The following is a 27,533-nucleotide window of genomic DNA, read 5'->3' as shown; positions in this document are numbered from 1 at the left end:
CTACGGGAAGAGCATTCTAAGTGCAGAAGGGGCAGCTACAGTAAAGGACCTAAGATGGGAGTTTGCCTGTTGTGGTCCAAGAACAAGGAGGTCAGTGTGGCTGGAATGGAATGAGCAAGCGGGCAAGCAGTTGAGGAGGAGGTCAGAGGGCTAATGAAGGGATGAGTGTTAGGGGAAGATCCACTGCTTAGAGCCCTTTAGGCCACTGCAAAGCCTTTGGCTTTTACTTTGAGTGAAATGAGAGGGCACTGCAGAGTTTTGAACAAAGGAGTGACGTAAGTTTGTCAAGCATGACTCTGGCTGTTCTGTTGAGAAAAGTTTGCCACAGGGCAAGTATGTAAACTGGGAGAGTTAGGATTCTACTGCAGTAATCCATGTGAGAGGTGATGGCAGTTTAGACCAAGATAGTGGCTACTTTGGTAGTGTGCGGTAACAGAACATGCTGATAGGATTGAATGTGAAGTATGAAAGAATGGGAAGGATTCCGGATGATTCCAAGGATTTTAGCCTGAGGAATTGGAAGGATTGGATTGTCAGCCAACAACTGAGATGGGGAAGGTTGTGGGTGGAGCAGGTTTGAAGAGGGCAGATCAGGGGTTCAGTTTAAGGCATGTTGTTTTTGAGATGTCTATTAGACAGCAAGGGGATATGTCAAAGTGTCAGTGAGATACAATTGTATAATGCAGTTCCTCCTTCCCATTCTTTAAAATGCCACACATTTTATGTTATATGTTATAAATCTTACAGTACGTTTTTACTCTTGTTTCTTTAGATCATCAGTGATCTTTTAGAGCAATTAAAATGAAGACAAATTGTCTTTGTTATGTACCTCTACTTTTTACCATTACATTTAGCTATTTATTTATTTATTTATGAGATAGAGTCTTGCTCTGTCATCCAGGCTAAAGTGCAGAGGCGCGATCTCAGCTCACTGCAACCTTTGCCTCCCAGGCTCCAGCTATTCTCCTGCCTCAGCCTCCTGAGTAGCTGTGATTACAGGTGCCCACCACTACACCTGGCTAATTTTTGTGTTTTTAATAGACAGGGTTTTACCATGTTGGCCAGGCTGATCTCGAACTCCTGACCTCAAGTGATTTGCCCACCTCGGCCTCCCAAAGTGCTGGGATTACAGGCGTGAACCACCATGGCTGGCCCATTTATTTATTTTGAACTAAGTTTCTGTCTGGTATCATATTCTGAATGCTGAAGAACTTCATTTAACATTTCTTATAACACTTGTCTTCTGGCAATGAATTTTCTCAGCCTTTATCTGCCCTTCTGCCCTGCTCTTGTTCTTCTCCCCACAGTGGACTTCGCTGTGTTATTTTTTGGTGCTGGGTGGGCTGATGGTGAGGGTTATGGGAGAAGAGTCTCTGTTGTCTTGTTCCATTCTCCCTCTTATGTAGGGTTTTTCTGCCTGGGCCCTGGGAGTTGGGCTTTCTCAATATGCCTGCTCCTCTTCCCCAGGAGAGCTAATCTTTTAACTTGTGTCAGTGGTTGGTCTTTTGTGGGTGAACATTTCTTGTCCCTTCCCCAGTGGCAGGAGTCCTTTGATGGTTGTGGTCTAAGTGCTTAAGCCTGTACTGTTTCCTGCCCTTCTCCCCGCAGTGGTGGATCTTTACTGGAGTCATCCTGGGGATGACATAGTTTACTGCTTTTCTTGCGGTAGCTGAAGGCTTTCTTCTGATATGAGAAAAAGGTCAGGACGGGAGGTGTACACTGTCATGCCATTCTTGCAGCAGCTGCTGTTCTGCTCTTGCATGACAGCACCACTGAGGAAGTCTCTCTTTGTTCTCCCATCTGTTCCCAAACCTCTCTCACATGGGGAGGTCCTTGGAAAAGAATGTGAACATGCCTGTGAGCATCTCTTGGGTCTGGGGCTTGCTGTAGTTCTATACCTTCATTCTGTCTCACATTCCTCCTTTAGCAAGTTGTTAAAATGTTAGTTGATTTTTTACTTGTTTGGATGGTGGGTGGAGGAGGGCACTGGCCACAGGTAAGCTAGTGCTCTCCTTAAGAAAAGTTATGATTTTGCAGTTTATCGTTCTCATTATTAGGATAGTAGTGATACTCTTACTAACCTTCTTGGTGGAAACTGAACTTTTATATATTTTTTATTTCAATAGCTTTAGGGGTACAAGTGGTTTTTGGTTACATGGATGAATTGTACAGTGGTGAAGTTTGAGATTTTGGTGTACCCCTCACTGAGTAACGTATATTATATCCAATATGGAGTTTGGATACCCCTCCTAGCCTATCTCTTCTGAGTGTCCAGTGTTCATTATACCACTCTGTACGCCTTTGTGTACCCACAGCTTAGCTCCCATTTGTAAGTGAGAACATATGGTATTTGGTTTACCATTCCTGAGTTACTTCACTTAGAATAATGGCCTCCAGCTAGATCCAAGCTGCTGCCAGAGACATTATTTTGTTATTTTTTATGGCTGAGTAGTATTCCATTGTGTATATATACATTTTCTTTTATCCACTCATAGGCTGATGGGCACTTACGTTGATTCCATCTCCTTATGATTGTGAATTGGGCTGTGATAAACATACATGTGCAGGTGTCTTTCTGATACAATGCAGTTGATACAAAGCATTTCCTCTGCTTGCACTCACTCCATCCTGCAGACCTTGGAAGAAGGTGCCTGCTTCTCTTTTGCCTTCCACCATGATTCTAAGTTTCCTGAGGCCTCCCTAGCAATGTGGAACTGTGAGCCAATTAAACCTCTTTCCTTTATAAATTACCCAGACTTAGGAAAGTTCTTTATAGCAGTGTGAGAATAGATTAATACGCTTCTCATCCCTTTAAAAAATACTCTGGAGTTATGTTTTTATATGTGAGGTTTCCTGGATTTATTCTCTAAATATCATATTTTTATCTGGTCATGGTTTTCACTTGAGATTTTGTTTTTGAATTTGATTCTAAATATCATATTTTTATCTGTTCATAGTTTTCACTTGAGTTTTTTTTTGAATTTGATTCTTGTCTCTGTCTTTCAATTCATTCTGTAAAGATATTTAATTGGGAAGTTAATGGTTTTTAACTTTTAAAAGTTTTTTTTTTTGAGTGCTGTATTTGAATCTCCTTAAATTTTCTTAGGTAATTCAGGTATTCTCTTTAGTTGAGGTATTCTGTCTGCTGCAGAAGACAGAGCGTAAGTCTAATTCTTCTGCCTTGTCTTCCTTTTTCTAGCAGCTCTGCTCCTTTGTATGGGCTATATCCCTTGGTTGACTCATTGGAGCTCAAGACTGTTATTGAATAGTCCTCTGTGGCGTCAGTCCTGCAGGTGGTAGAAGGCAAATTGGTCTCTCTTCAGTGGGCTTGCACTGGCAGATAGGCTGTCAGTTCCCTGTCAGTCAGCTTTCTGGTCTCCTTGTACTTTCATGGGCATCAAGAGCAGGAAAGATTGTGGGCTGTGACCCCCTCCATCTCTGACTTTCAAATTCTTTTTGGGATTCCCTGGTTTTCAGTCCTTGTCCCTGGTTACTCTGCTGTTCTCTACTTTATTACTAAGTCTACTGGAGAGAACACCTCACACCAGATTTCTGCCAGAACCTAAGGCTTCACTTGCATCCATTTGCCCACAGATGCTAGTAGTAGTTGTTTTGCTCAAGAGAGGAAAGTAACAGGTTTGAGGGTGAAGGGGAAAGGTGTTGCATTCAGGTCACCATATACCCACAATTCTTTTTGTCACATCTCCTCTGCATTTCCATTTTGTATTATTTCATAAGTGATGCATTTCATAAAGAAGAATTCTGTTTTATTATAGGCACCACTACATTTCTTTCCCCTGACCTCTGCTGTATCAACTGGAGTAAGAGGGACAACCGCAGTAATTAAACTTGAAGTTTTTGTTCTCCCTCTAACAGGAAGTTGGCAGATGGAACAAGATGTTTGTGGCCATTAGTTCAGTGGCTCAAAATGTCAGGGCAGAAGTCTTTGTAATTCTCTTGGACTCAAGGTGGCTGCTTCAGCCCCAGCTGTCTTGCTCATATTCCAGGTAGGGAGAAACAGGATTAGGTATACTTTCTAGTTGACTCAGCTTCATTTAAGAACTGTGTGATAGTTCCATACAATGATTTCTGCTCGCAGGTTGTTTGCTCCCTTCTCTTCGAGATAAATGTAGTATTTTACCTGGATACGTTAGTACCCTTAACAAGATCAGTGTTCTAGTACTAATGGGAATGGATATAGGGAGGCAACTAGTCTGCCTCAGAGTTCCTACAGTAGGGAGGGAAGATTGGTTACTTTTCACATTGAACTTTTAAGAAACACATTTGATACACTATTGAAGGTCTAATTGTATTGCAAAGGCACATACATGCACAGTAGTTTAACATTGAAACATAATTATGTTCTAAGTGGGGACTCCAGTCTCCTTCTGTGAAAAACATCATTATTTCAAATATAAATGACTCAACTGCAGATTGATTCACTTTAATGTATTTATTTCATCTATATGTATATTTTTTATTTCTGAACTATTTCAAAGTAAATTACAGACATTGTGACAATTCACCCCTCAATACTTCAGCATAAGGACATTCTCCTAAATAGCCATGATGCCGTTTTAGCAAATCCAACAAAAATAACAGTAATTTCCTAATGTCTTCTAATGCTAGTCCATATTTAAATTACTCCAGTTGCCTACAAAATGTTTTTATAGCTATATATTTTTGAACCAGGATCTGATCAAAGACTACATATAACATTTAGTTATGTCTATTAAATATGTCTTTAATCCCTCCCTCCCCCTTTTTAATAACAGTGACTCTCTGAAGAGATCCTGTCAGTTGTAGAGTATCTCACATCTGGATTTACCTGATTACATTCCCGGGGCTTTATTTAACTTGTTTCTCCATCTTCTATAATTCCTGCAGTCTGGAAGTTAGATATAAATATGTCTGGCAAAAATACATTATGGAGTGATGCTGGTTTATTCGTGCTGCATAATAGTAGGGGGCATATAATGTATCTGGCTTCCCACTGTTACTGATGCCAACATTGGGTTAAGGTAATTTTTTCTATTGTAAATGTACTGTTTCCCCTTTGTTCTTAGCAAGTAATCTGTGAGCTGATACTACTATATGGATATTTTTTTTTCACCATCAACCTTTTGCCTAATAGTTTTAGTATCCATGGAGAATTCTCGCCAAATCAGTAATATTATTAGGGATTTCAAAATGGTGATTTGCTAACTCAAATATTCCCGCTTTATTTATAAGTTAGCATTCTCCTGTAAAGAAGAGCTTTTCATCATCAATTTCTGCTGTCTGGTTATCCTGAACTATGGTTACTATTGAAAAGGCAGGACAAAATGCTTAATTCCTTTTCTTTACTAATTTTAGTAATAACTTATTATCCTCTAATGATAGCAAATGAGATTTTAAAAAAATGTCCTTTTTTCTCTCACTGACAGTATGGAGTTATGAATTTGTTAATGTGTTTCAATCAGTTATCCTCTTGTCCCCTTTGAGTCTCAAATTGTTCTAAATTTGGTCTGTGGAAGCTCTTTCTGTTGGAATTTAAAAGCTGGAAGAAATCTTAGAATCAACTAATCTAAATCCCTAGGTTTTGTAGATAAGGAAACTGAGGCTTAGAAGATAGTGCTTTTCCCCACAATTCTGAGAGAGGTATCTGCAGTGAATCTTGTTTTTAACTTCTTACTAATAACATTCAGCAAAATGAGAGAAAATGGCCCACATTTTTGCAGTCACACAGTTTTTGTTTATTAAAAGTTACTGTCTAGTCCAGTGAATAGAAGATTGAATGGATTAATTATCTGCTTTATTCAGAAACAGTTTGAATAAAAACAAAGATGCTCCATTATGGGCTGGACATTGGATCAGTCTGAGAAGTGAGTTTGACTCAGATAGTTTGGTGTGTACAGGCTGAATTTATCTTGAAGTCACATTTTATTTGACTTGTACAAAGTGTTGAATTCTTGGAATTCTTGAAATTCATTGCCAATGTAAAAAATCAGTGATATCACACACAAATTTGAATTATTAACTTCTCTAAAAATCATGTATATATCTGGCAACATTGGGTCCACATGGTGATACAGCAACATTCAATTGGAGTGGAAAAGTTTTTAGGTGGCATGCGCTTTCCACCTTACCTCCTGGCTACTCTCTAATGTATTATTTACGTGTTTATTGTTGGGTATCGTGTTGTGTTGCCCTGCTGCCTAACTTGTGTTTGAGGTGATGACTCTTGAGATAGAAGCGAAGAAGTCTAGGAAAGTTCTTGCAAACAAATCACAGATCAAAGGTAATACCAATAATGCAGGCACAAATGGACAGCAAGAAAATGGAAAAGCGGACAGTTTTCCTATCTGCTAGTGTGAAATCTTCAGCAAGTTTATTACAAAAAGTAAAACCAATGATATCAGGAAGTCAGCCAGAAATTTTTGAAGTTTTCAAGAAGAGTGTTCGAAATACGGGTTTCCTTCCTGTCATTAATTTTGAACCTCCTCCTAGATGCTTAATTTACTAAAGCACGTGTATGTACTTCATTTATGATGAATCATATGAAAAACTTTCATTTTGTAGGTCAAAAGTGGTCAAATATTGGCAATTTCATATAATTCCACTAAAAGAAAAAGAATTATATATGTATGGGGTATGTGCCCCAAACTTCCCTTTCATAGATGTGCTGCCCAAGCAGATCTGAAGTCCATTGAGGTAGAAGAGGCTTATACTGAAGTTAGAATCTCTATAGGAAATGTGGTTAGTGAATAAAAATAAAATTGTAATCACAGTTTTAAGAAAGTACTGTTTGTATGATAGAGATAACAGTGAACAAAGAGAGAGAGAAGGATTGGGTAGCTGGTGCTGGAATCCCTAGGGGAAGGCTTCCTAAGAGTGGGTCTACTCAGTATAAAATCTTCATCTACAGCCAAATATAAATTAGGTTTTCAATATCTGCGTTGTTTCTCACCACAGTAGTATGGATAATTGAGAGTTGGCTATTTATATTTTTATAATCTTGCAGCCATGAAAACTCAAGTTTATTTGATGAACTCTTTCTAATAGACCCAGTAAGGTACTTTGAAGAAATGTCATCGAAGATAGAAAGCTAATTTACCTCCCTTATCAGTGTTTTTATGTCAGTGTTTTTCAAGCTGTGAATCGCAGCCCATCAATGAGTTCTGTAATTAATTTAGCAGGTCAAAACTCTTTTTTTTAAACATATGAAGTAACACAGAGTAGAAAATATGAAGAAATTTATACAGTATCACAGGGTTTTTTTGTCTTTTCTTTGAAGGATATTCCTGAAATATTAAGTATCTCAGTTTTATAGATGTGTGTTTCTGTGTATGTGTGAATGTGCTAGGTTGAGGTACAAAATACATTTCTTAAAGCTAAAAACCACTATTTATTATAATTTGGTGGTTTGAGTTTATGATAGAGAGTGATTGTTTTCTATTAATGGCGAAGCTTTAAAATCAGCATTCTGCTTATCTGAATTTTCAAAGCTTTAAGTCCTTTAATAATCTTACTAGGCCTGCATCCAAGCAGGCTTCCCCCTACCCCCCACCCCCATCCCATTGCATTTATTTGAGTTTCTATTCTTTCCTCTTTAGTCCTCTGAACACTGCTGAATTGATAGATTCACTTTTTTTTTCCCCCTCCAAATTTGTACTGCAAAGAGGAAGTGATTGGTTTGGATAGATCAGTTACTTTGGAAAGTGTGTACTTAGATTATTACTACTTTCTGTAATAGTTGATAAAGGCTAAATACATGACAGAGTGGACTGAAAATGGAAACACATTCATTCATATTTAACCCTCACATTTATTACAGAAAACACACCTTACTTTTTGGTCTGTTTTCTAGATTGGCTTTAACATTAGCTCACGGTTTCTTCAATTCAGTAGTCAATGTATTGAGTGTGTACATTGGGCAATTGCATGGCCCAGGTCATTGCTAAATTGTAGTCAATGGAAAGCTGAGGAGGTGGCATCAGGTGGCCTCAGCAGTGGACCATGCAGCTGTCTGTCAGGGTTTTGAGTGTTGGCTTGGTGAAGTGGATGTTGCCTGAGCGCTCCACTCAGAATAAACCACTGGTTCCTGATACTGATGTCTAATCATCGCCACCTGATTGACCTTAATCAAGCAAGCTATTTAAATTCCGAGGCTCAATTTTCTTAGTTGTTAAATGGGGAAACTCCCACATAGGATTATTTGGAGTGTGGCACGTGGTAGTTCAGTAAGTGTTAACTCTTCTCCCCTGTTCTTGTGGAGCTTTTCCTACCTGCCATCAAATCCTGGTTAGGTCCCATCTGGAGGAGAGAAGTGATTACTTTGTAAAGAAAGCCTCTTTGGGGCTGTTGTGTTTAAGTGTGGTGTTGAATGCCCATTTTAGCATGAGGGGACTAGTGAGGCATGAGAGGATTTTGAAGCAGAGCAGGCTTCTAGCTTCTCTGAATTTGGCTGTCTAAACTTTGTATTAATATCTCTAATGTTATGAATAGTGAGCAATCTCCCTGTTTCTTTGCTATGCCTGTGTTTAAATTACTTACAATTATAGTCATGATTTGAGGAATCTCTGTGGATATTTTCTGCCCCTAAGTTAACATTGAAGAAATGGTCTTCCTGGCTCTGCCAGTATTTATGGCTTCTCAGGACCTCTTTTCTTCATCTGTAAAATGAGGGGGCTGGGTTAACTATTAATATTTGTAATTCTTTAAGCTTTAAAATTTTACTGTTCTCAGGAGTTGGGTGTTCTGTTGTTCATTAAGTAATTTATATCCTTGAAATATTGCCTTGGTGGTTATCTTTTCTCTTTACAATGTTCATCAAAAGAGATTTTGTTGGTTTTCTTCTTTCATCACCTCCATGTGAAGGGAAGGAATCTGCTGAAAAATAGTCATAGGCAGGTTTAGAAGCACGAGTGGCTCTGTGTCTCCTCTGCACACATTTCAACAAAATGTCTGGTTGGACAAATTCAACTCATTCCCACTGTCTCTGCAGTCCCTGCTTTGGTCACTTTAGAGAGAAAAGAGTGTTACTTGCCCATTGAACATGTCCTTAAAAGTCCCTTCAGGGTAGATTGAAGGACAGCCCATTTCCAGATTCTGATTTTAACAAAGACCAGAATTCTGTATCTCAAACTAGTAACACTGGTGTTTCTCGTGCATGTGGGCTTCAAAGCACACACTTTGAGAAAGCATGGTTTAAAGTGGGCCCATTTGCCTGTTTGAAAGATTGGCAGGCAAATTTAAAGTTTATTTATGAATACTCTTCCTCTGAGAATGCCAAGCCCATGTCTTTCTTGTCCAGAATATGGATGAATTTATGATTTTTATGGAAACCAGGTGATTTTCTGCCTGGTGGGCTTGTCTCTCAAGTCAGACAAAACTCAGTGCTTTTTTCAACATCGCTTGCCAGAGGCTATGAAGAGGATTGAAACATGTGAAATACAATGTCCAATGCCTTGTCAGAATTTGAAAGTAAATGATTTAACCCTTTTATGTTGGCTCCTATGTTGTGGATTTAGCGTTTTAGGCTAAAAACAGATTAAGTTGGATTGTAAATAAACATTTTGTGTTGGGAAAATTAGTTAATATTTTAAAAGTGTCTCTTCTTCGGGCATGAAGATTTGCAGAAAAACATTCCAGAAGAAAAAAGTCGTTTATTTTAGTATGTTGATTTATTGTACTAATCCTTGTTCAATATAAATTGCTACTCAGGGTGAAAAGTTCGGACCCTTTGCTGGAGAGAAGAGAATGCCTGAAGACTTGGATGAAAATATGGATTACAGGTTGATGTGGGAGGTGAGGATATGACTTATTTTAATGTTAATAATTTATTTGTTTTGTATCATTTAATGCATTTTTAAGGCTTCATTAATTGATATTGATTCCAGTTAAGTATTTAAGTATTGAAATGTTTTAGTTTTTTTTTTTGAGATGGAGATTTGCTCTTGTTGCCCAGGCTGGAGTGCAATGGTGCGATCTTGGCTCACTGCAACGTCTGCCCCCCAGGTTCAAGCGATTCTCCTGCTTCAGTCTCCTGAGTAGCTGGGATTACAGGTGCACGCCAACATGTCCAGCTAATTTTGTATTTTTAGTCGAGACGGGGTTTTTGCCACATTGGCCAGGCTGGTCTTGAACTTCTGACCTCAAGTGATCTACCTGCCTCGGCCTCCCAAACTGCTATGATTACAGGCATGAGCCACTGTGCCCAGCTGAAATGTTTTAGGTTTTAAAAAGAGTTTAGCTTTTTTTTTTTAGAGAGAAAGTGGACTGTTGAAATATCTTACTAGACAGTTCTTTTAGAGATCTGAAGTTCTTCGTCGAAAAATAAGTTTTTCAGGTATAGTGATGTTTGACTTTCAAAATAAGCATGCCCTGAATTTAGAACTTGACTTCTGTAAATAAAATTTTACTTAATTTTTTTTATTTACTAGTTGAAGTTCTAATTGTATAGAAACAAATCTCAGTTTCACGTTGTAACAAAAATCCCGCCTTAAAATGTACTTTACCTTTAAAAACACATAGTTAAGGAGCTGTAACACTAGAGACAGTCTTTTGCCGTCTAAAGTTTTACTTAGGCAGAGATCTGTATATGCCAGTATATGTCTGCACGTTAAGAGAATTTTCATCCTAGTTTATGCCAATTATATTCATTGCTGTTCTTTTCTAGGCATTAGAAAAAGGACCTAAGGTATCAAAATAGGACAGCAGTGGTGTAGACTGTTGAAACAAAAATTTGGAAAATGCAGTCCTAGGAATTATATATTCATGTGTTACTTAATGACAGGGATTCATGTGTTACTTAATGACAGGGATTCATTCTAAGAAATGCATCATCAAGTGAACATCATAGAGCATATTTGTACAAGCCTAGATGGTATAGCCTACTGTACTCCTAAGCTATAGGGTATAGCCTATTGCTCCTGGACTGTAAACCTGTACAGCATGTTACTGTACTGAGTAATGGAGGCAATTGGAAGACAGTGGCAAGCATTTATGGATCCAATGTATTTATACAAGTCAGGCACAGTGGCTTGTGCCTAATTCCAGCTACTCAGGAGGCTAAGGCAGGAGGATTGCTTGAGGCCAGGAGTTGGAGCCCAGCCAGAGTGACATAGCAACCCAATCTCTTAAAAAAATATAAAAAATTATCTGGGCCTTGTGGTACGTGCCTGTAGTCCCAGCTACTCAGGAGGTTGAGGTGGGAGGATTGCCTGAGCCTAGGAGTTCAAGGCTGCAATGAACTATGATCATGCCACTGCACTCCAGCCTAGGCAACAGAAGGAGACCCCTTCTCTAACAAATGAAATTGAAAAAGATCTAAATACAGAAAAAGTACAATAAAAATATAGTATTATAATCATAGGAGACTACCATTGTATATATAGTCCACTGTTGACTGAAACATTGCAATATGACACAAGACTATTTGATAGTTTCTATGAGGAGGGTAAGAGCTGAGATACATGTAGGAGGTAGAGATTATACAATCAGAAAAGGTTGGAAAACTGGAGTAAGGAACTACACATAGAGAGTCTCTCTTGCATGTATCAGTAAGGGTCTTCAGCGAAATAGAACCAAGGAGATTGTATGTATATTTGTTTATTTTAAGGTATTATGTTATTGTGGTAGTAGAAAGTCTGAAATTTGTAGGGCAGGTCCTCAGGCTGGAACCTCAGGCAGAAAGGTGATGCTGCGGTCTTGAGGCAGAATAGCTTCTCCAGGATACCTTAGTTTTTGCTCATAAGGGCTGTGACTAAATGGATGAGGGCCACACACGTTATGGAGGGTGATCTCCTTTACTTACAGTAAATTGATTGTAGATGTTAACTGCATCTACAAAATACCTTTACTCTTATATCAGTGTTTGATTAAATCAAAATACCTTTACCCCTCTATCAGTGTTTGATTGTTAGATGTTAACCGCATCTACAAAATACCTTTACTGCTATATCGGCATTTGATTAAATAATTGGGTATTATAGCCTATCCATAGTACACATAAAACTATCAGTGTATTACCTGTAAGCAAAATGCATTTTTAAGCATCACCCGTATTGTTGAAACTGCTGGGGGTGAGGAATGGAGGTGACTGAGAAAGGATTCTGAAAGGTTTCTTCAGTGCAAGTGATAAAAAATGGAAATTCATAATATAGTCCTCACTAAAATTTAAGTGGGAAATGTTATTGATATTGTCTGAATTTAGCCTGCTGTTTTGTTTACTTTTATGAACTTAAACATTTTAATGGCTTTCACTATGTTTCTACAAGGTCTTAATTTCCTCAGCAGTTAATTCTTTTACTATGAAGGTTTTTCAGAAACCAAACATTTATGTGACCAAAAAAACCTGATAACTTAGTAAGTCATAAAATGATAAAAATAATACATTTTTAACAGGTTTTTTCTTTTTTAAAAATGTTATTTGTATGAATTTAAGGGGTACAAATTCAATTTTTAACATGTTATTAATAGTTTATGTTACTTGTTTTGTCATCTGAAAATTTTAGTGTGATGATCACATTAATGTTTTGTGTAGCTATAAGGTATTGTTAAACAGATAATAATTTTTATTTTAAAAGGAAGACTTGCATATAGGAAACGGTCATTTTTGTACTATTATATAGTTGACAGTTCCACAGTACATCATCTAGTTCTGCATTATCTATTCCTGTAGTTCTTTAATGTCTTTGCATTATTATTTTGTTTTCACACTAGTTGTCTCCAGCTCTCTCACTCTGCTACCCAAGGAGCTATTGATTTTATACATTTTTATGCTCAGGTAATGGTACACTCACACGATTGCCATTCTCTATTTCATTTTACTTCACCCTTTATGTCTGTGTTTTGAACAAGTAATATTTGTACTTGTTACACAATTCAGAAGGTACAAAAGGGTATTGATGAAAAGTCTCTGTTCCCTTCCAGCCTGTTTTTTTCACCTGAGACCTTTTGATACATTTAACCCCTTAGTTCATATACCTTCCCCCTCCCCTTCTGGTTCTTTTTCCTCTTGGTCTCGTCTTCACTTTGGATTGTCAGCCATTGTATTAGTCTGTTCTCATGCTGCTAATAAAGACATACCTGAGACTGAGTAATTTATAAAGGAAGGAGGTTTTGTTTTTTTTTTTTTAATTTTTTTTGAGAAGGAGTCTCCCTCTGTCACCCAGTCTGGAGTGCAGTGGCACGATCTCAGCTCACTGCAACCTCCATCTCCTGGGTTCAAGAGGTTCTTCTGCCTCAGCCTCCCAAGTAGCTGGGATTACAGGCACACGCCACCACACCCGGCTAATTTTTGTATTTTTAGTAGAGACGGGGTTCTACCATGTTGGCCAGGCTGGTCTTGAATTCCTGACCTGAAGTGATCTGCCGGCCTCGGCCTCCCGAAGTTCTAGGATTACAGATGTGAGTCACCATGCCCAACCAGGAAGGAAGTTTAATGGTCTCACAGTTCACATGGCTGGGGCGGCCTCACAATCATGGTGGAAGGCAAAGGAGAAGCAGAGGCATGTTTTACATGGTGGCAGGCAAGAGAGCTTGTGCAAGAGAACTCCTATTTATAAAACTATCAGATCTTGTAAGACTTATTCACTACCATGAGAACAGTATTGGGTAAAGTGCCTCAGTGATTTAATTATCTCCAGTTGGCCCTGCCATTTACACATGGGGATTATTACAATTCATGGTGAGATTTGGGTGGGGACACAGAGGCAAACCATATCAGCCATTCCCTGCTCTGCCCAGTTGTGCAGCTGGGCGGGGGAAGGGACAGATTCTGTGGTAGGTCTTCTAGAGGGAACATTTAAAGAACAACACTTTTAGAATTGCAGAGTTATTGCTTGCTATCTTTAATCTTATCCCTTATTATGTTGAGTGAGCAAGCTGCTTCCAAACCCTGAGTTATACTATTGAAAGTCGTTTATTTTTTATTATTTTAGCTTTGGAGGTGCTAGGATTCAGAAAGAGCACAGATACAGGAGAATAACCGGTCCTGTTACTGGTCCTACTTCTGCCCCTTGTGGAACTGTTTGAGTCTTTCCAAAGGGAGATAATGAGCCTTCCCTCCTCTGGTGGGTAAATTTAGATTGGTTATGGGAGTCATTTCTGCTATGCCCCATATGTATGGTGCTAACCACAATGAAGCTCTCAAATGAGTAGTCTTTCTCAAACCAATAGTTACATATGTTGTGGTTATGGAACATGAACCAGAACCTGGTGGTAGTGTCTGGAAAATGATGTCATGTGAGAGAGCATGTGGCATAACTCTTTCTCAGTTTGTACCTGTATTCTGCTTATGATGCCAGTGGTTCTGGTGGACAAGGCCAAGAGCCGCTGGGGAGCCATTTCAAACCAAAGAACTTGGAGGTACCAGTCAGGATTGAGCCTCCTGGCAGGTGTGAGCCTCTGTGAGCTTGGGGCAGGGTATGAAGGGATCTTAGGATCATAGGGAGCACTGATACTGTCTATTGCCACCTCTCTCTCTTGGTCCAAAGGTGCAGCTTAGAGCTTACTGATGCCCACTGCTTCAGAGCGCTCACTAGTACCTCAGTTACTTTCTGTATTGGCCATCAGGTTTTGAGCTTGGTCTCTGAATAGACTGAGTATTGCGGGTCTTTAATCCTTCTTGATCACCTCACATTTTTACTTTTCTTTTAAAATTAAGTGCTTAAGCAGAAGAACTCTGGATTTCTTGGGCCTCAGGCATATTACAAAGCTTGAGGTTATGAACCAGTGTTTGACTGTAAATGCTTCCCTTTGACAATGTGGTGGAATGTACCCAGTTTTCTGCATTGTATTCCATTCTTCTCTTAATTAGAAGTCTTTCTGTCTACTTTTTGCCGGGTGGTTTGGAGCTTGAGATACATTTCCTTCAATTCTCTACTAATTCAGACTCACTCTATGACCTATGACCTATGACCTATGTTCTATTTGCTAAACTCTCAATAATTCTTTGTTTTTATGTCTCCAAGACATCCTCTTTCTATAATATTTTCTTAGATATTTCAAACCACAATTCAAATACGTTTTCTCCAGGCACTGGCTCCGTGTTTCCAGCATATAACATTACATTTTGGCACCTGTGGAATGCAGCACAGTTTGTGCATTTTCCTTGCTACCTGTTCTGACCATGATTTAGTTGTTCTAAAGTGGCTACTGGTGAATCCAGTAGCGGCTGGAATCCTCCAAACAGCTCTTCTCTATTGGCTCTGGGTCTTTCTTTCCATTTCAAAAGTGATTCTCTGGGATGCTTGCAATAGGTTTTGTGTAGAAACTGCCCTGATAAGTTCTCAGAAACTTGGTGGTGTCCTATATTTCCAGTGGAGTCATTCATTCTTGAACTTTACAACTGCTCCGAGATCACAAGGTCTCTGCCTCACTCTCCTCTTTTTCTCTCACTCATGCTGAGTCTGCATTTGCCTCTTAGTCTTTGAACGTTTCTGCAGATGCAGTGGATGTTCAGTGGTGTGATCTGATGCAAGCGGAGTCATATGCTATGCCACAGTTCAGTACACTGGGTGGTCCCTCTGGAAAGACAGCTTTTACTGTGTGCAGAATCCTAAAGAACCAGATACAAACTAAAATTTCAAGTAAAATATCTTAATTCTGGGTGGCATTTTCATAGGAAAAATTTAAGCCTCTTTTACTTAAATACATTATATCATCCATAACTTATGCTAAAAAGGTATTTATCTCAACACAAGGAACATTAGGACAAAACCAAAACAAATGGAGGTTGAACTTTGCTTTTTTAAAAAGTCTGTGGCCTCGTAAGGGTTCCAGATGTAACACAATGTGGGATACACAGAGCACTGTGAGAGCCGTGTACGTCACCTGCACCAGCCTGACTTAATGGCATTTAAAAAGTTTTACATGCATTTATTTTCCTACATCTATCTCCTGGATCATTCATGAGAAAACTCTGTTTTACATCTGAGGTTAGTGTATTACCAGGGTAATTAGTCATTACACCTACTAGAAAATTGCATATTACAAAATCCAGAGGATCAAATTATCATGATTTTATTTATTTTTGTGGGCAGTTTCTGATTTTGTGGACTGGGTAAATAACATGTTTTCAAAATATAGCCATCATGGTAGGAACAGGGTGAAGGATAAAAGACTATATTGGGTACAGTCTATACTGCTTGGTTGACAGGTACGCTAACATCTCAGAAGTCACCACTGTAGAATTCATCCATGTAACCAAAAACCACTTGTACCCCCAAAGCTACTGAAATAAAAACCAAAAATTTAAAAATTTAAAAAAGGATGGAGGCTTGTACATAATCTGTCACTTGTTTATTTAAATACATGAAGACATATATAAAAGTGCTTAATGTACCTAAAATAGAAGTGAATGGGTAACAATAGCTGTCTCTAAGGAAAAGGAATGGGTGACAAGAAATAGAGGAGAGAGGGAGACTTTTTTATTACTATATAATCTTCTTACCTTTAAATTTTTACTGTGTATGGGCATTACCTGTTGTGTTAAACAAACTTTTTTTAAGCAATGAAAACCCCCCAAAACTCCACAAAATAAAGCAATTAAAATACATCATTATAAGATTTGCAGCTGCTTTTGTATGATTGTGAATCTCTTACAGTTATAGCAAATTATTATTTCAAAATAAGTGTACATACCAGATAAGTTGGGGCTCCTTCTGTTATTGATGGGGTTTAAGACATCCATTTATCAGTTAAAATATATATGGATTGTTTTTGGAAACTTCTTTTCCAACCCTTGACTCCCCTCTTCACTTACACACTGGTGATGGTTCTTAGTTAATAACCTCTCTTTGTCCTTGGTTATTAATTTGAACCAATGAAGAACAGATAGGAACCAGATGAAGATAAAATACCTACTTTATTAATGAGCATGTATGATATTATGAAATCTATATTTGGTCCTCATCTACTTCCTTGACATTTAACTCCTAAAATCCTTGGAATCCCTAGAGTATAAGAGTGTTTTCTGTATGCTAATGAGATGACTGGAGGCTGGAGTCCCCTAGATAGCCTCCAGGATGGGACTGTTTGCCACGGGAAGCAACCACGTGATTAGAGGGTTGGAACTTTCAGCCTCTCACCTCTAGGGAGAGGAGGGTGGCTGAAGGTTGGGTTGATATACTAGTGACTAATATCAGTCATGCCTAGTAATGAAGCTTCCATAAAAACCCAAAAGAACTGTGTTCTGAGGGTTTCCAGATAAATGAACACATGGAGATTTCTGGAGGGTGGTGTACCTGGAGAGGGCATGGAAGCTTTGCGTTCCTTCTCTTATGGCTATTTATCTCTTCTATACCTATGCCTTTTTCTCTATCTATGCATCTCTCCCATCTGGCTGTTCACCTGTATTCTTTGGAATATCCCTTATTAATATACCTGTAAACATAAGTGAAGTGTTCTCCTGAATACTTTTAGCCTCTCTAGCAAATTAATTGAACCTGGGGAGAGTGTCATGGGAACTCCAGTCTATAGCAAGTTGGTTAAAAGTTTCAGAGGCCTGGACTTGCCACTGCCTGGTGCAGGACAGTCTTATGAGACTGAGCCTTCAACCTGTGGGATGTGATGTTATCTCCAGATAGATAATATAAGGATTGAATGAAATTAGAGGACACCCAGCTGGTGTGGTACTGAATAATCTGAATAATCCACCAGAGAGTTGTTTGCTTGGTGTGTGATGGGGAAACCCCACCACATGTGGTAGTAGAAGTGTTCTGAGTTGACTGTGTTGTGAGAATAAACTAGGAGATTCTGAGTTTGTTGTTTTCCTATCCCTACAGCATGCAATAATTTTCTAAGTACCTAGCTCCAGAAAAGCTGGATTGGTGACTAGGAGCCTAGGCCAGAATGGAGCCTTCATGCCTGGCTTCTGAAATCTTGAAGTGTGTACCACCTGTGGCAGGAATTGAGTCAGCAAAGTAGATTCTAAATCTATTGCCAATCAGCTGTGTGACGAATTGTGGCCTAATTCAGACTCACTTCGCAGCATAATTGGAATGGAGGATAACAGAGAGCATTGGAGAGAGACAGGTCTCCAGCCTGTGTAGAAGGCACATCCTGAGTCAGCTGGTATGTCTGCTTACTACACAGCAGGGGGATGGGCACAGGAAATTCTGGCCCCTGCTCTTTTTCTGAGGTATGGTAACCAAAGTGAGTATCAGACCCAATGACTCTCAGGGTCTCAGTAATCAGCTGAAGAGAGGGAACCATGAAGGAAAGAAACCCAAAGTATATTTATTCCAATCTATTTCTCTCATGGAGGAGGAAGTAAGGAAATATGAAAAAGGGGAATAAGGATTCTTTATGAGAACATATAGAATTATGTTCTTCTCGTTTCTCATACAGAAAAAATGATGTGCTCGTTTGGAATTCTTCACAAAACAAAAATAGGCATGGTGAATGAAGCGGGATGGAAAGAGGAGGGCTATCAGACACTCAGACAGTCTTCAGTCTGATTGCTGCCCCTAGGATGCAGTAGAGCCCTTATTCTTCTGGGGCCTATGTTTTAGTAGCAAAGATAGAATTAAAACATCCCTAATAAATAGTATAGTGAAAGGTAGTGATATATGGTATAAAGAAAGTAAAATAGGGCAAGAAAGCTTCTGTCTGATACAAACTTGAACACATCGATATTACTGCTGATAACAACTCCAAAAGACAGGTTAAATATAAAAATAATTTGTTTAATGGCTTCAAGGGGTGTTAAAGCAAGGAGTCCTAGAGCAACTGAAGCTCCAGAGAGGTGATAATTTTGGAGAGATGAACTGATAATCTGCAGTTGCTTTTCTCTTGGGGAAGTGGTCAGACTGCTGATTCTGGGTATAGGCAAGAGGCTGAAAATCTGAGCTCAGCCTGTCTAGAGGGTTACTCTTTGAGGACACAGAAATAGGTAGAGCTTTTGGAAATCTTGTCGTGTGAAGCAACAATATTGGAGACCCAAAAGTACTAAAAAATATTGCTATCTCCTTCTCAAGACATTTGCAGAATTATGAAGCTGTGTGACAGATTATTATAAAGTTAAGCCACATCCCTTTGAAAAGCAAGGTGTTCTGTGGTCTCATCTTGCTGAGGAGAGGCTTTCAGTGCATGCCATACTTTGAATTGAAAGCACCATAGGGCTGTGGGTAGGAATATAGTACACTGAAACAGACTGAGCCTTGCCACAACTGAAGCCCAGCTGTGAATCACCTCACTCCCTGATGCATTTAAGGTGAACAGTTTCTGCTCTGCCTGATAGAAAACAGGGTAAATCTACTCCAGAGAAATATAATACCTGGATCCTCTAAACTTTTCAATATACAATTTCCAGCATTTTATAAAAAATGACTAGACATGAAGAGATAGGACCATATCACTAAAAATGATAAAAGCTGGACAATGGAAACTGACTTAAGGATATTTCAAATATTGATTGGAGTTAGCAGATGAGGACTTTATAATAACCATGACTGTTATACTCTAGCACGTGGAAGAAAAGATGAGACAAAAAGAGGAAGAGATGGAGAATTTTACTAAAAAATTGAAATGTACAAATGGCAAATTTATACATTTAGAGCAAATTTATATTTTAGAGCAGAGAACTCAGTGTGCGAATTACATAGTAGGTATGACAAAGCAAAAGACAGAATGAATGAGGAAGAAGTCAGTAGAAAATATTGAAAATGAATTACAGAGATTAAACCGATATGTGAGACAGTGAAAATATCTAATATATCTATAATGTTAGGACCTTTTAGATTAGCAGGAGAGGAGGTAGAAAACGGGAAAGAAGCAGTTTTGATGAGGTAATGGCTAAGAATTTTCCAGGACTTTTTAAAAACATTATCTGATGAATTGAGGAAGCTGTATGAGCCTGAAGCAGTGTCAATAGAAAGACGGTTACACCTACAGATATCTTAGTAAAACTACTTAAACCAAGACAATCCTAAAAGCAGCTAGAAAAAAAAGGACACATTAAAAAAGGAACAGTAGAGTGATAGTTGATTTTTAACAGAAAAATTAAAAGATAGTAGACAACTGAATAATATTTTTAAGGTGCAAAAAGAAAATAGCTGCCAATCTAGAATGCTTTACCCAGCAAAAATATCATTAATAAAATGACCTAGTTCTTCCCATCTCTTCCAAATGTGACTTAATTCTTCGAGTCACTTCTAGGTGACTGGTTCTTTGGATTTGTCAAAGAATTAGCTTTAGTTTAAGGCTAAGACTAACAGCATTATTCACATCATTCATTCTTCAAATGAGAGTACTAAGACCACCTCCAGATCTTACCCAGAGGAAAACTTTGCTACTTTGGATTTACTGAAAGGAGGGGAAAAAAAAGAAACTATAGGAAGGCTGTGAGCGGTGGCTCGCGCCTGTAATCCCAGCACTTTGGGAGGCTGAGGCAGGCGGATCACAAGGTCAGGAGATTGAGACCATCCTAGTTAACACGGTGAAATCCTGTCTCTACTAAAAATACAAAAAATTAGCTGGGCGTGGTGGCAGGTGCCTGTAGTCCCAGCTACTCGGGAGGCTGAGGCAGGAGCATGGCTTGAACCCAGGAGGTGGAGGCTGCAGTGAGCCGAGATTGTGCCACTGCACTCCAGCCTGGGTGACCGAGCGAAACTCCATCTCAAAAAAAAAATTATATGTATGTGTGTATATATATATATATATATATATGTGAAATATTTAAGCACAGGGATGTTGCACAAATTGAAATAGACAGACTTTACAAACAAGCCAGAGAGGAAATTTCCAAAGTAGAACAAAAATGTAACAAACTTCAAACTATTTAAAAGAGGTTGTAATTGATCTCCTGAATTTCAAATTTAGAGGTAATGTTAATCAACTATGTGCAAATGACTTCCCTGCTTGAGATGTGAATGAAGAGATGCTGTGCTATCTCTTTAGAATGAAAGTGACAGAATTTAAAATATTAAATAATATTATAGAATAGATTTTTATTTTGCTGAAAAACCTTATTTTAAAATAAAGTTCCTCGCAACAAATTTCATCTCAAGTAGAGTGGTGGCCCATCTTCAGTGTTGACTAAACTTAAATGGGAATCTGAGAAGGACTTGATTAAATGATCATGTCAGAAGTGAAATAAAGCTGTCTGGAAGAGGAAGCATGAAAAATCTCAGGCCTTCTTCACTTGATTCACCAATGATTCTGATGCAGGTGCAGGTGAATTAAGAGAGCTCATCAAAGATGCTCTTTGGGACTGGGCATGGTGGCCCATGCAAATAATTGCAGCAGTTTGAAAGGCTGAGGTGGGAGGATAGCTTGAAGCCATAATTTGTTTATTTTTTTGTAGATACAGTGTCTTGCCACAAAGCAAGATTTTTATTTTGCTGAAAAACCTTATTTTAAAATAAAATTCTCACCAACAGATTTCATCTCGAGTAGAATGGTGGCCCATCTTTAGTGTTGACTGAAGTTAAATGGGACTCAGGGAAGAGATTGCAACAAAGCAAGACCCTGTCTCTACAAAAAATAAAGAAATTAGCCGGGCATGGTGGTACATGCCTGTTGTCCTAGCTACTCATGAGGTTGACATGAGAGGATTGTTTGAGTCAAGGACGTTGAGGTGTCAGTGAGCTATGATGGTGCCAGCCTGGGCTACAGAACAAGACCCTGTCTCAAAATGAAACAAAACAAAAACCTGCTATTAAAGCACAGCTTGGCTTATATGATAGATAAAGAAGGGGAAGGAGAAGAAGCTGATGTTCATAATGATGATGAAGAAGACTTGAAACATATTTTGATGAAGAAGATGAGGGCAGAGGGGAAGAAGATGAAGATGGTGATGATGTGGAAGAGGGAGGAAGGTTGAAGAGGAAGATGACTCGTGGAATACTGATAGATTCTGACCCTCTTTTTACTTTTAGAAATTTTGCATTCTTTGGGAGCCAGTTGCCGTCTCCTGTTTTTTCCCCTTTTGTACTCAGTTGCCTTGTTCTAATAAGGTCTCTCTCTCTCTCTCCCTGATCTGGTTCTTCACTTACTTTGTGGGAGACTCTTGAGCAAAATACGTGGAAAAAACATCTCTACCCATTTCTGTTCCAAGTTTCTTGCCTTAAAAAAATGTGAATGTAGTGATGTGGAACTAACACATCAACCTGCACTGTGGGAAAGAAGAAAATTTTCTCCCTTTGCTTTGCTGGAAGCTGGAGGGTGCTTATCCGCCTTGCATTAGTGCACAAAATTTTTGATTTTACTTTCTCTAAAGGATTCAGAGATTACACTGTGTCTCTTTGTGATTATGGACATTTAACATTATCATGTACATGCACTTTCTGTTGTAAAATAAAAAAGAAAAATCTTATAAAATGGAATTAAGTCAGGAAAGGATGGATTTCCGATGTTTTGGTGTTTAGTGTTACAAGGAGAGGAGAGAAAGAATGGAGCAGAAGCAGAAATGATAATGGCTTTAAGTGGGTATTTTGATAACATGGCTTCTCCTTGTGCATGGGTAATTGAAGTTGAACTTATATTTTTAAAACAGAATTCTCTTCTAGTGATGACTTGAGCTCTGCTAATTGCAAAATCATCCAAAATATGTAAGATCCTTGAAATTGACATTCTCTGTTTTAATTTTGTCCCTTTTCATTTGTAAATTCTACTTTTATGAGAAAGGAAAGAAGATTCTCAGTTTTAAACCCTAAAAATATATATATGTTTCTTTTGTTTTTACAATAAAACTAAATGTATACACAAAAGATTTGATGCTGTTTTCCTCAGAACAAATAAACTTGAGATCTTCCAAATTTCATGTATAAGTAGTGTTGTCAAACTTTAAAGGCAAATAAAGATGTTTTCAAACAAGCAAAAACTGAGACTTTATCACTGGCTGACTTGCACCAGAAGAAATATTAAAGTAAAGGGAGCTCTTCATGGAGAAGGAAAAGGAATCCTGATGGAAACATGGAAATGCAGAAAGGAGTGAAGAGCAATAAAGGGTAACCATATTGGTGAATAACATATTGTTGGTGTTGTACAATAATAATGTTGGTTTAAAAATATATGCAATTTATATAATAAGAACAATTTGAATGGCTGGAGGGAAGTAACTGTAATTAAAGCATTCCAGGTTTCTAGTAAGTAAATTTATTAAGTAAATTTAACTAGGTTATCTAACTAAAATGATACTAAAATATGGTTTTAACTAAAAGGTTAATACAAGGGAAAAATAGGATGATAAAATCATTTTATTAATCCAAAAAGAAGGCAAGGAATGAGGAGAAAGAGACAACTGTGTCATATAGAAAATAGTAAGATGGTAAGTATAAACCCAATTAGATCAATCGTTGTGCTAAATTTAAATGGACTAAGTATTTCAATTTAAAGACTTATACTATTAATGAATTGGACCAAAGAACAAACCTGACGCCTCTTTAGAGACGATTTTAAAACTTAAAGACTCAGAAAGCCTGAAAATAGAAGAATGAAACAAATATATTATGCAAATACAAATGAAATTAGGTTTAACCTTACTAATATTTGATAAAATGCACTTTAAGGAAGAAACGTTACTAGAAATAAAGAGGGTCAATACATTCAAAAATAGATATGTTCCGAATGTGAATGCAAAAACTAAAATAATTAGCAGTAGAAATAGGTGAATGAATAATCCTAATGGTGGTAGACTTAAGCACAACTTTCTCAATTGCTGATAGAATAAGCAGGAAAAAATAACCTGGAAAGGACATATAGATAATTCAATCAATACAATTAATACAAAAGACTTAATTGACAGATATAGAATACTGTGTCCACTGACAGTTGGTCAAGTAACGCACTTGGAACACTTACCAAATTAACTATATGCTGAGTCATAGAGTGCAAGTCAACTGCATCAAAAGATGCAGTCTCGGAGGAGGGGCCAAAATGGTGGACTAGAGACAGCTCATGTGCACCATTGACAGAAAGGAAACAAAAGGGCTAGTGAATACTGACCCTGCAGGCCAACCATCTGAGAAGCCGTGTGGGGATCCATCAAGGCAGCAGGGAGACACAGAGCAGAGAGGAATAAAGCTGGACACTAGTCTGTCTAGGTTCAGTGCAGGAGAACTTCTCCGACATGGAAAAGGGTGAGTGAATGACAGCCCTCTGAGGAATTCATACTTTCCATAGGGACCTCTGCAAGAATGGAAACGGGAGAATCCCCCTGGACTCCCAGCACCCCTCCATCTTGCTTCTGGACTGAGGCAGAGAGCCGTCAGTATGTTTTTCACGGGCAACTCTTTTGAGTCCAAGGGGACTTTAATAAGCCTCGGGTCCTGGAGCAGACCACCACTGGCACTGTAGCCTCAATAGAGGCTTCAGTCATGGGGCCTGGGAGCAGTAAGATTGCTCTACTCCCCCTTCACTGGATGGGCCTTAGTGCCAACTTCTGGCCCAGTGGTCCTGCTTCTGCCTGAACTTGGTGCAGCTGCAACCTTCTGCTGTCCTCAGAAGTACCCAGATGGCAGGATGGGAGCCCCCACCCACCACTGCCACTAGTAGCCAGTCAGGCAATACGTGATAGAGCTGCCAGCTAGTCAGTAGTCTCACTTCTGTCTGAACTTAGCTGGCAGGCACAACCTTCTGTTTTCCTGAGAAACAACCAGACAGCAGGCAGGTGACTTCACCCTCCTCCACCTCTCATAGCCAGATGAGCCACACCCATTAGAACTTCCGGCCCAGTGGTCCTGCTTCTGCCTAAATTCTGTGGGCAGGTGCGCCCCTGTGAAGCACTCAGACAGCAGAGTAGGGCTGACCTGGCAAGGATATGGCCTGTCTGCCAACTGTGGTTCCTATCTGAGAGAGCCCTGTGGACCAGAACACTCAACACTAGGAACATCCAGATTCATAAAATGAGTTCTTATAGATCTACAAAGAGACTTAGATAACCACACAATAATACTGGTCAACGCCCCACTTGACAGTATTAGATCATTGAGACAAAACTATCAGTGATGTTCGGGACCTGAACTCAACACTTGATCAGATAGGCCCAACAGACATCTATAGAACTCACCATCCAGAAACAACAGAATATACATTTTTCTCGTCTGTAGGTGGTACATACTCTAAAATTGACCACATAGGCATAAAACAATCCTCAGCAAATTAAAAAAGAAAAAAAAAACCCTAAAATCATAGCAAACACACTTTCAGACCACAGTGCAATGCAAGTAGAAATTAACACAAAGAAAATCACTCAAAGCCACACAACTATATGGAAATTAAACAACTTGCTCCTGAATGACTTTTGTGTAAACAATGAAATTAAGGCCAAAATCAAGAAATTCTTTGAAACTAATGTGACAAAGATACAACATACCAGAATCTTGGCGATACAGCTAAAGCAGTGTTAAGAGGGAACTTTATGGTGCTAAACATTCAAATAAAAAAGGTAGAAAGTGGCTCACGCCTGTAATCCCAGTACTTTGGGGGGCTGAGGCAGGTGGATCGCTTGAGGTCAGGAGTTCGAGAACAGTCTGGCCAACATAACGGAACCCTGTGTCTACTAAAAATACAAAAATTAGCTGGGCATGGTGGTGGGTGCCTGTAATCCCAGCTATTTGGGAGGCTGAAGCAGGAGAATCACTTGAACCCAGGAGGCGGAAGTTGCGGTGAGCTAAGAACATGTCACTCTGGGCGACAGAGTGAGACTCTGTCTCAAAAAATAGTTAGAAAGCTCCCAAATGAACAACCTAACATCACATCTAGAGAAACTAGAGAAACAAGAGCAAACCAACCCGAAAGCTAGCAGAATACAAGAAATAACCAAAAATCAGATTTGGATGGAAGGAAACAGATGTGAAAAACCATACAGAAGATCAAAGGGTTTAGAAGGTGGTTCTCTGAACGCATAAATGAGATCAATGGACCACTAGTTAGACTAATAAGGAAAAAAGGAGAAGATTTAAATTAGCACAATCAGAAATGACAAAGGAGACATTACCACCAACTCCACAGAAACACAAAAAATCCTCAGAGACAATTATGAAAACCTCTATGCACACAAATTAGAAAGCCTAGAAGAAATGGATAAATTGCTGGAGACATAATCTCCCAAGATTGAACCAGGAAGAAACGGAATCTTTGAACAGACTCAATAATGAGTTCAGAAACTGAATCAGTAATAAAAAGCCTAAAAACCAGAAAAAGCCCGAGACGAGATGGATTCACAATCAAATTCTGCCAGATATATACAGAAGAGCTGGTGCCATTCCTACTGAAACTACTACAAAAAAATTTTAGGAAATTTCATTCTGGACATAGGCCCTGTCAAAGGGCCTTTATGACGAAGATGTGATAACCAATTGCATCAAAAACAAAAATTGACAAATGGGGCCTAGTTAAACTAAAGAGCTTCTGCACCACAAAAGAAACTAAGAACAGTGTAAAGAGACAGCCTACAGAAGGGGATAAAATATTTACTAACTACACATCTGACAAAATTCTAATATCCAGAATGTATAAAGTACTTAAACAAATTAACAAGCAAAAACCAAACAACCCCATTAAAAGGTGGACAAATGATATGAACAGATACTTTTCAAAAGAGGACATACACATAGCCAACTAGCATATGAAAAAATGCTCAACATCACTAACCATTAGAGAAATGCAAATCAAAACCACAATGAGATGCCATCCCACACCAGTCAGAATGGCTATTACTAAAAAGTAAACAAAAACAAAACAAACAAAAACATGCTGGTGAGGTTGTGGGAAAAAGGGAATTCTTATACACTGCTGGTGGTAATGTAAATAAGTTCAGCCATTGTGGAAACCAGTGTGGTGATTTCTCAATGAACTAAAAATAGATGTACCATTTGACCCAGCATTCCCATTATTGGGTATATACCCAAAGAAACTGATATGGTTTAGATATATGTTCCTACCCAAATCATGTCAATTTGTGACTTCCCAGTTGGAGATAGGGCCTAGTGGGAGGTGATTGGATCATGGGGTGAGTTTCTCATGAATCGTTTGGCACCATCCCCTTAGTACTGTTCTCATGATAGTGAGTTCTTGTGAGATCTGTTCATTTAAAAGTGTATAGCAACTCCCCCTACTCTCTCTTGCTCCTGCTGTGGCCATGTGAGGTGCCTGCTCCTTTTTCACCTTCAGCCATGATTGTACATTTCCTGAGGCCTCCCCAGAAGCTAAGCAGATGCCAGCACCATGCTTTCTGGACAGCCTGTGGAACCATGAGCCAATTAAATCTCTTTTCTTTATAAATTACCCAGGCTCAGATATTTCTGTATTGCAGTGTGAGAATGGACTAATACAGCAATATAAATCATTCTACCTTAAGGATGCATGCACACATACGTTAATCACAGCACTATTCACAATAGCAAAGTAATGGAATCAGCCTGCATGCCCATCAATGGTAGACTAGATAAAGAAAATGTACACTATGGAATACTATGCAGCCATAAAAAAGAACTAGATCATGCCTTTGCAGCAACATGGATGGAGCTGGAAGTCCATGATCCTAAGTGAACTAATGCAGGAACAGAAAATCAAATACCACATGTGTCACTTCTAAGTGAGAT

The 27,533-nt window shown here is 38.8% G+C and overlaps 1 protein-coding gene across 8 annotated transcripts in view; it reads left to right on the top strand.

Annotated features, from left to right (window-relative positions):
* The window catches only part of PRDM5 (PR/SET domain 5), a 238,818-nt gene that overhangs the window by 5,792 nt on the left and 205,493 nt on the right, over window positions 1-27,533 (top strand). For all 8 annotated transcript variants that reach the window (XM_054554414.2, XM_063723623.1, XM_054554413.2 and 5 more), the window contains exon 2: window positions 9,706-9,789. In XM_054554414.2, the coding sequence (XP_054410389.1) occupies window positions 9,706-9,789 (84 nt within the window). The remainder of the gene's footprint in view (window positions 1-9,705; window positions 9,790-27,533) is intronic.

This window comes from Pongo abelii, chromosome 3 (genome assembly GCF_028885655.2).
Source record: "Pongo abelii isolate AG06213 chromosome 3, NHGRI_mPonAbe1-v2.0_pri, whole genome shotgun sequence".
In the NCBI taxonomy this organism is placed as follows: domain Eukaryota; kingdom Metazoa; phylum Chordata; class Mammalia; order Primates; family Hominidae; genus Pongo; species Pongo abelii.
The sequence above is the reverse complement of the archived record's forward strand: the minus strand, read 5'-3'. Positions and strand labels throughout refer to the sequence as shown.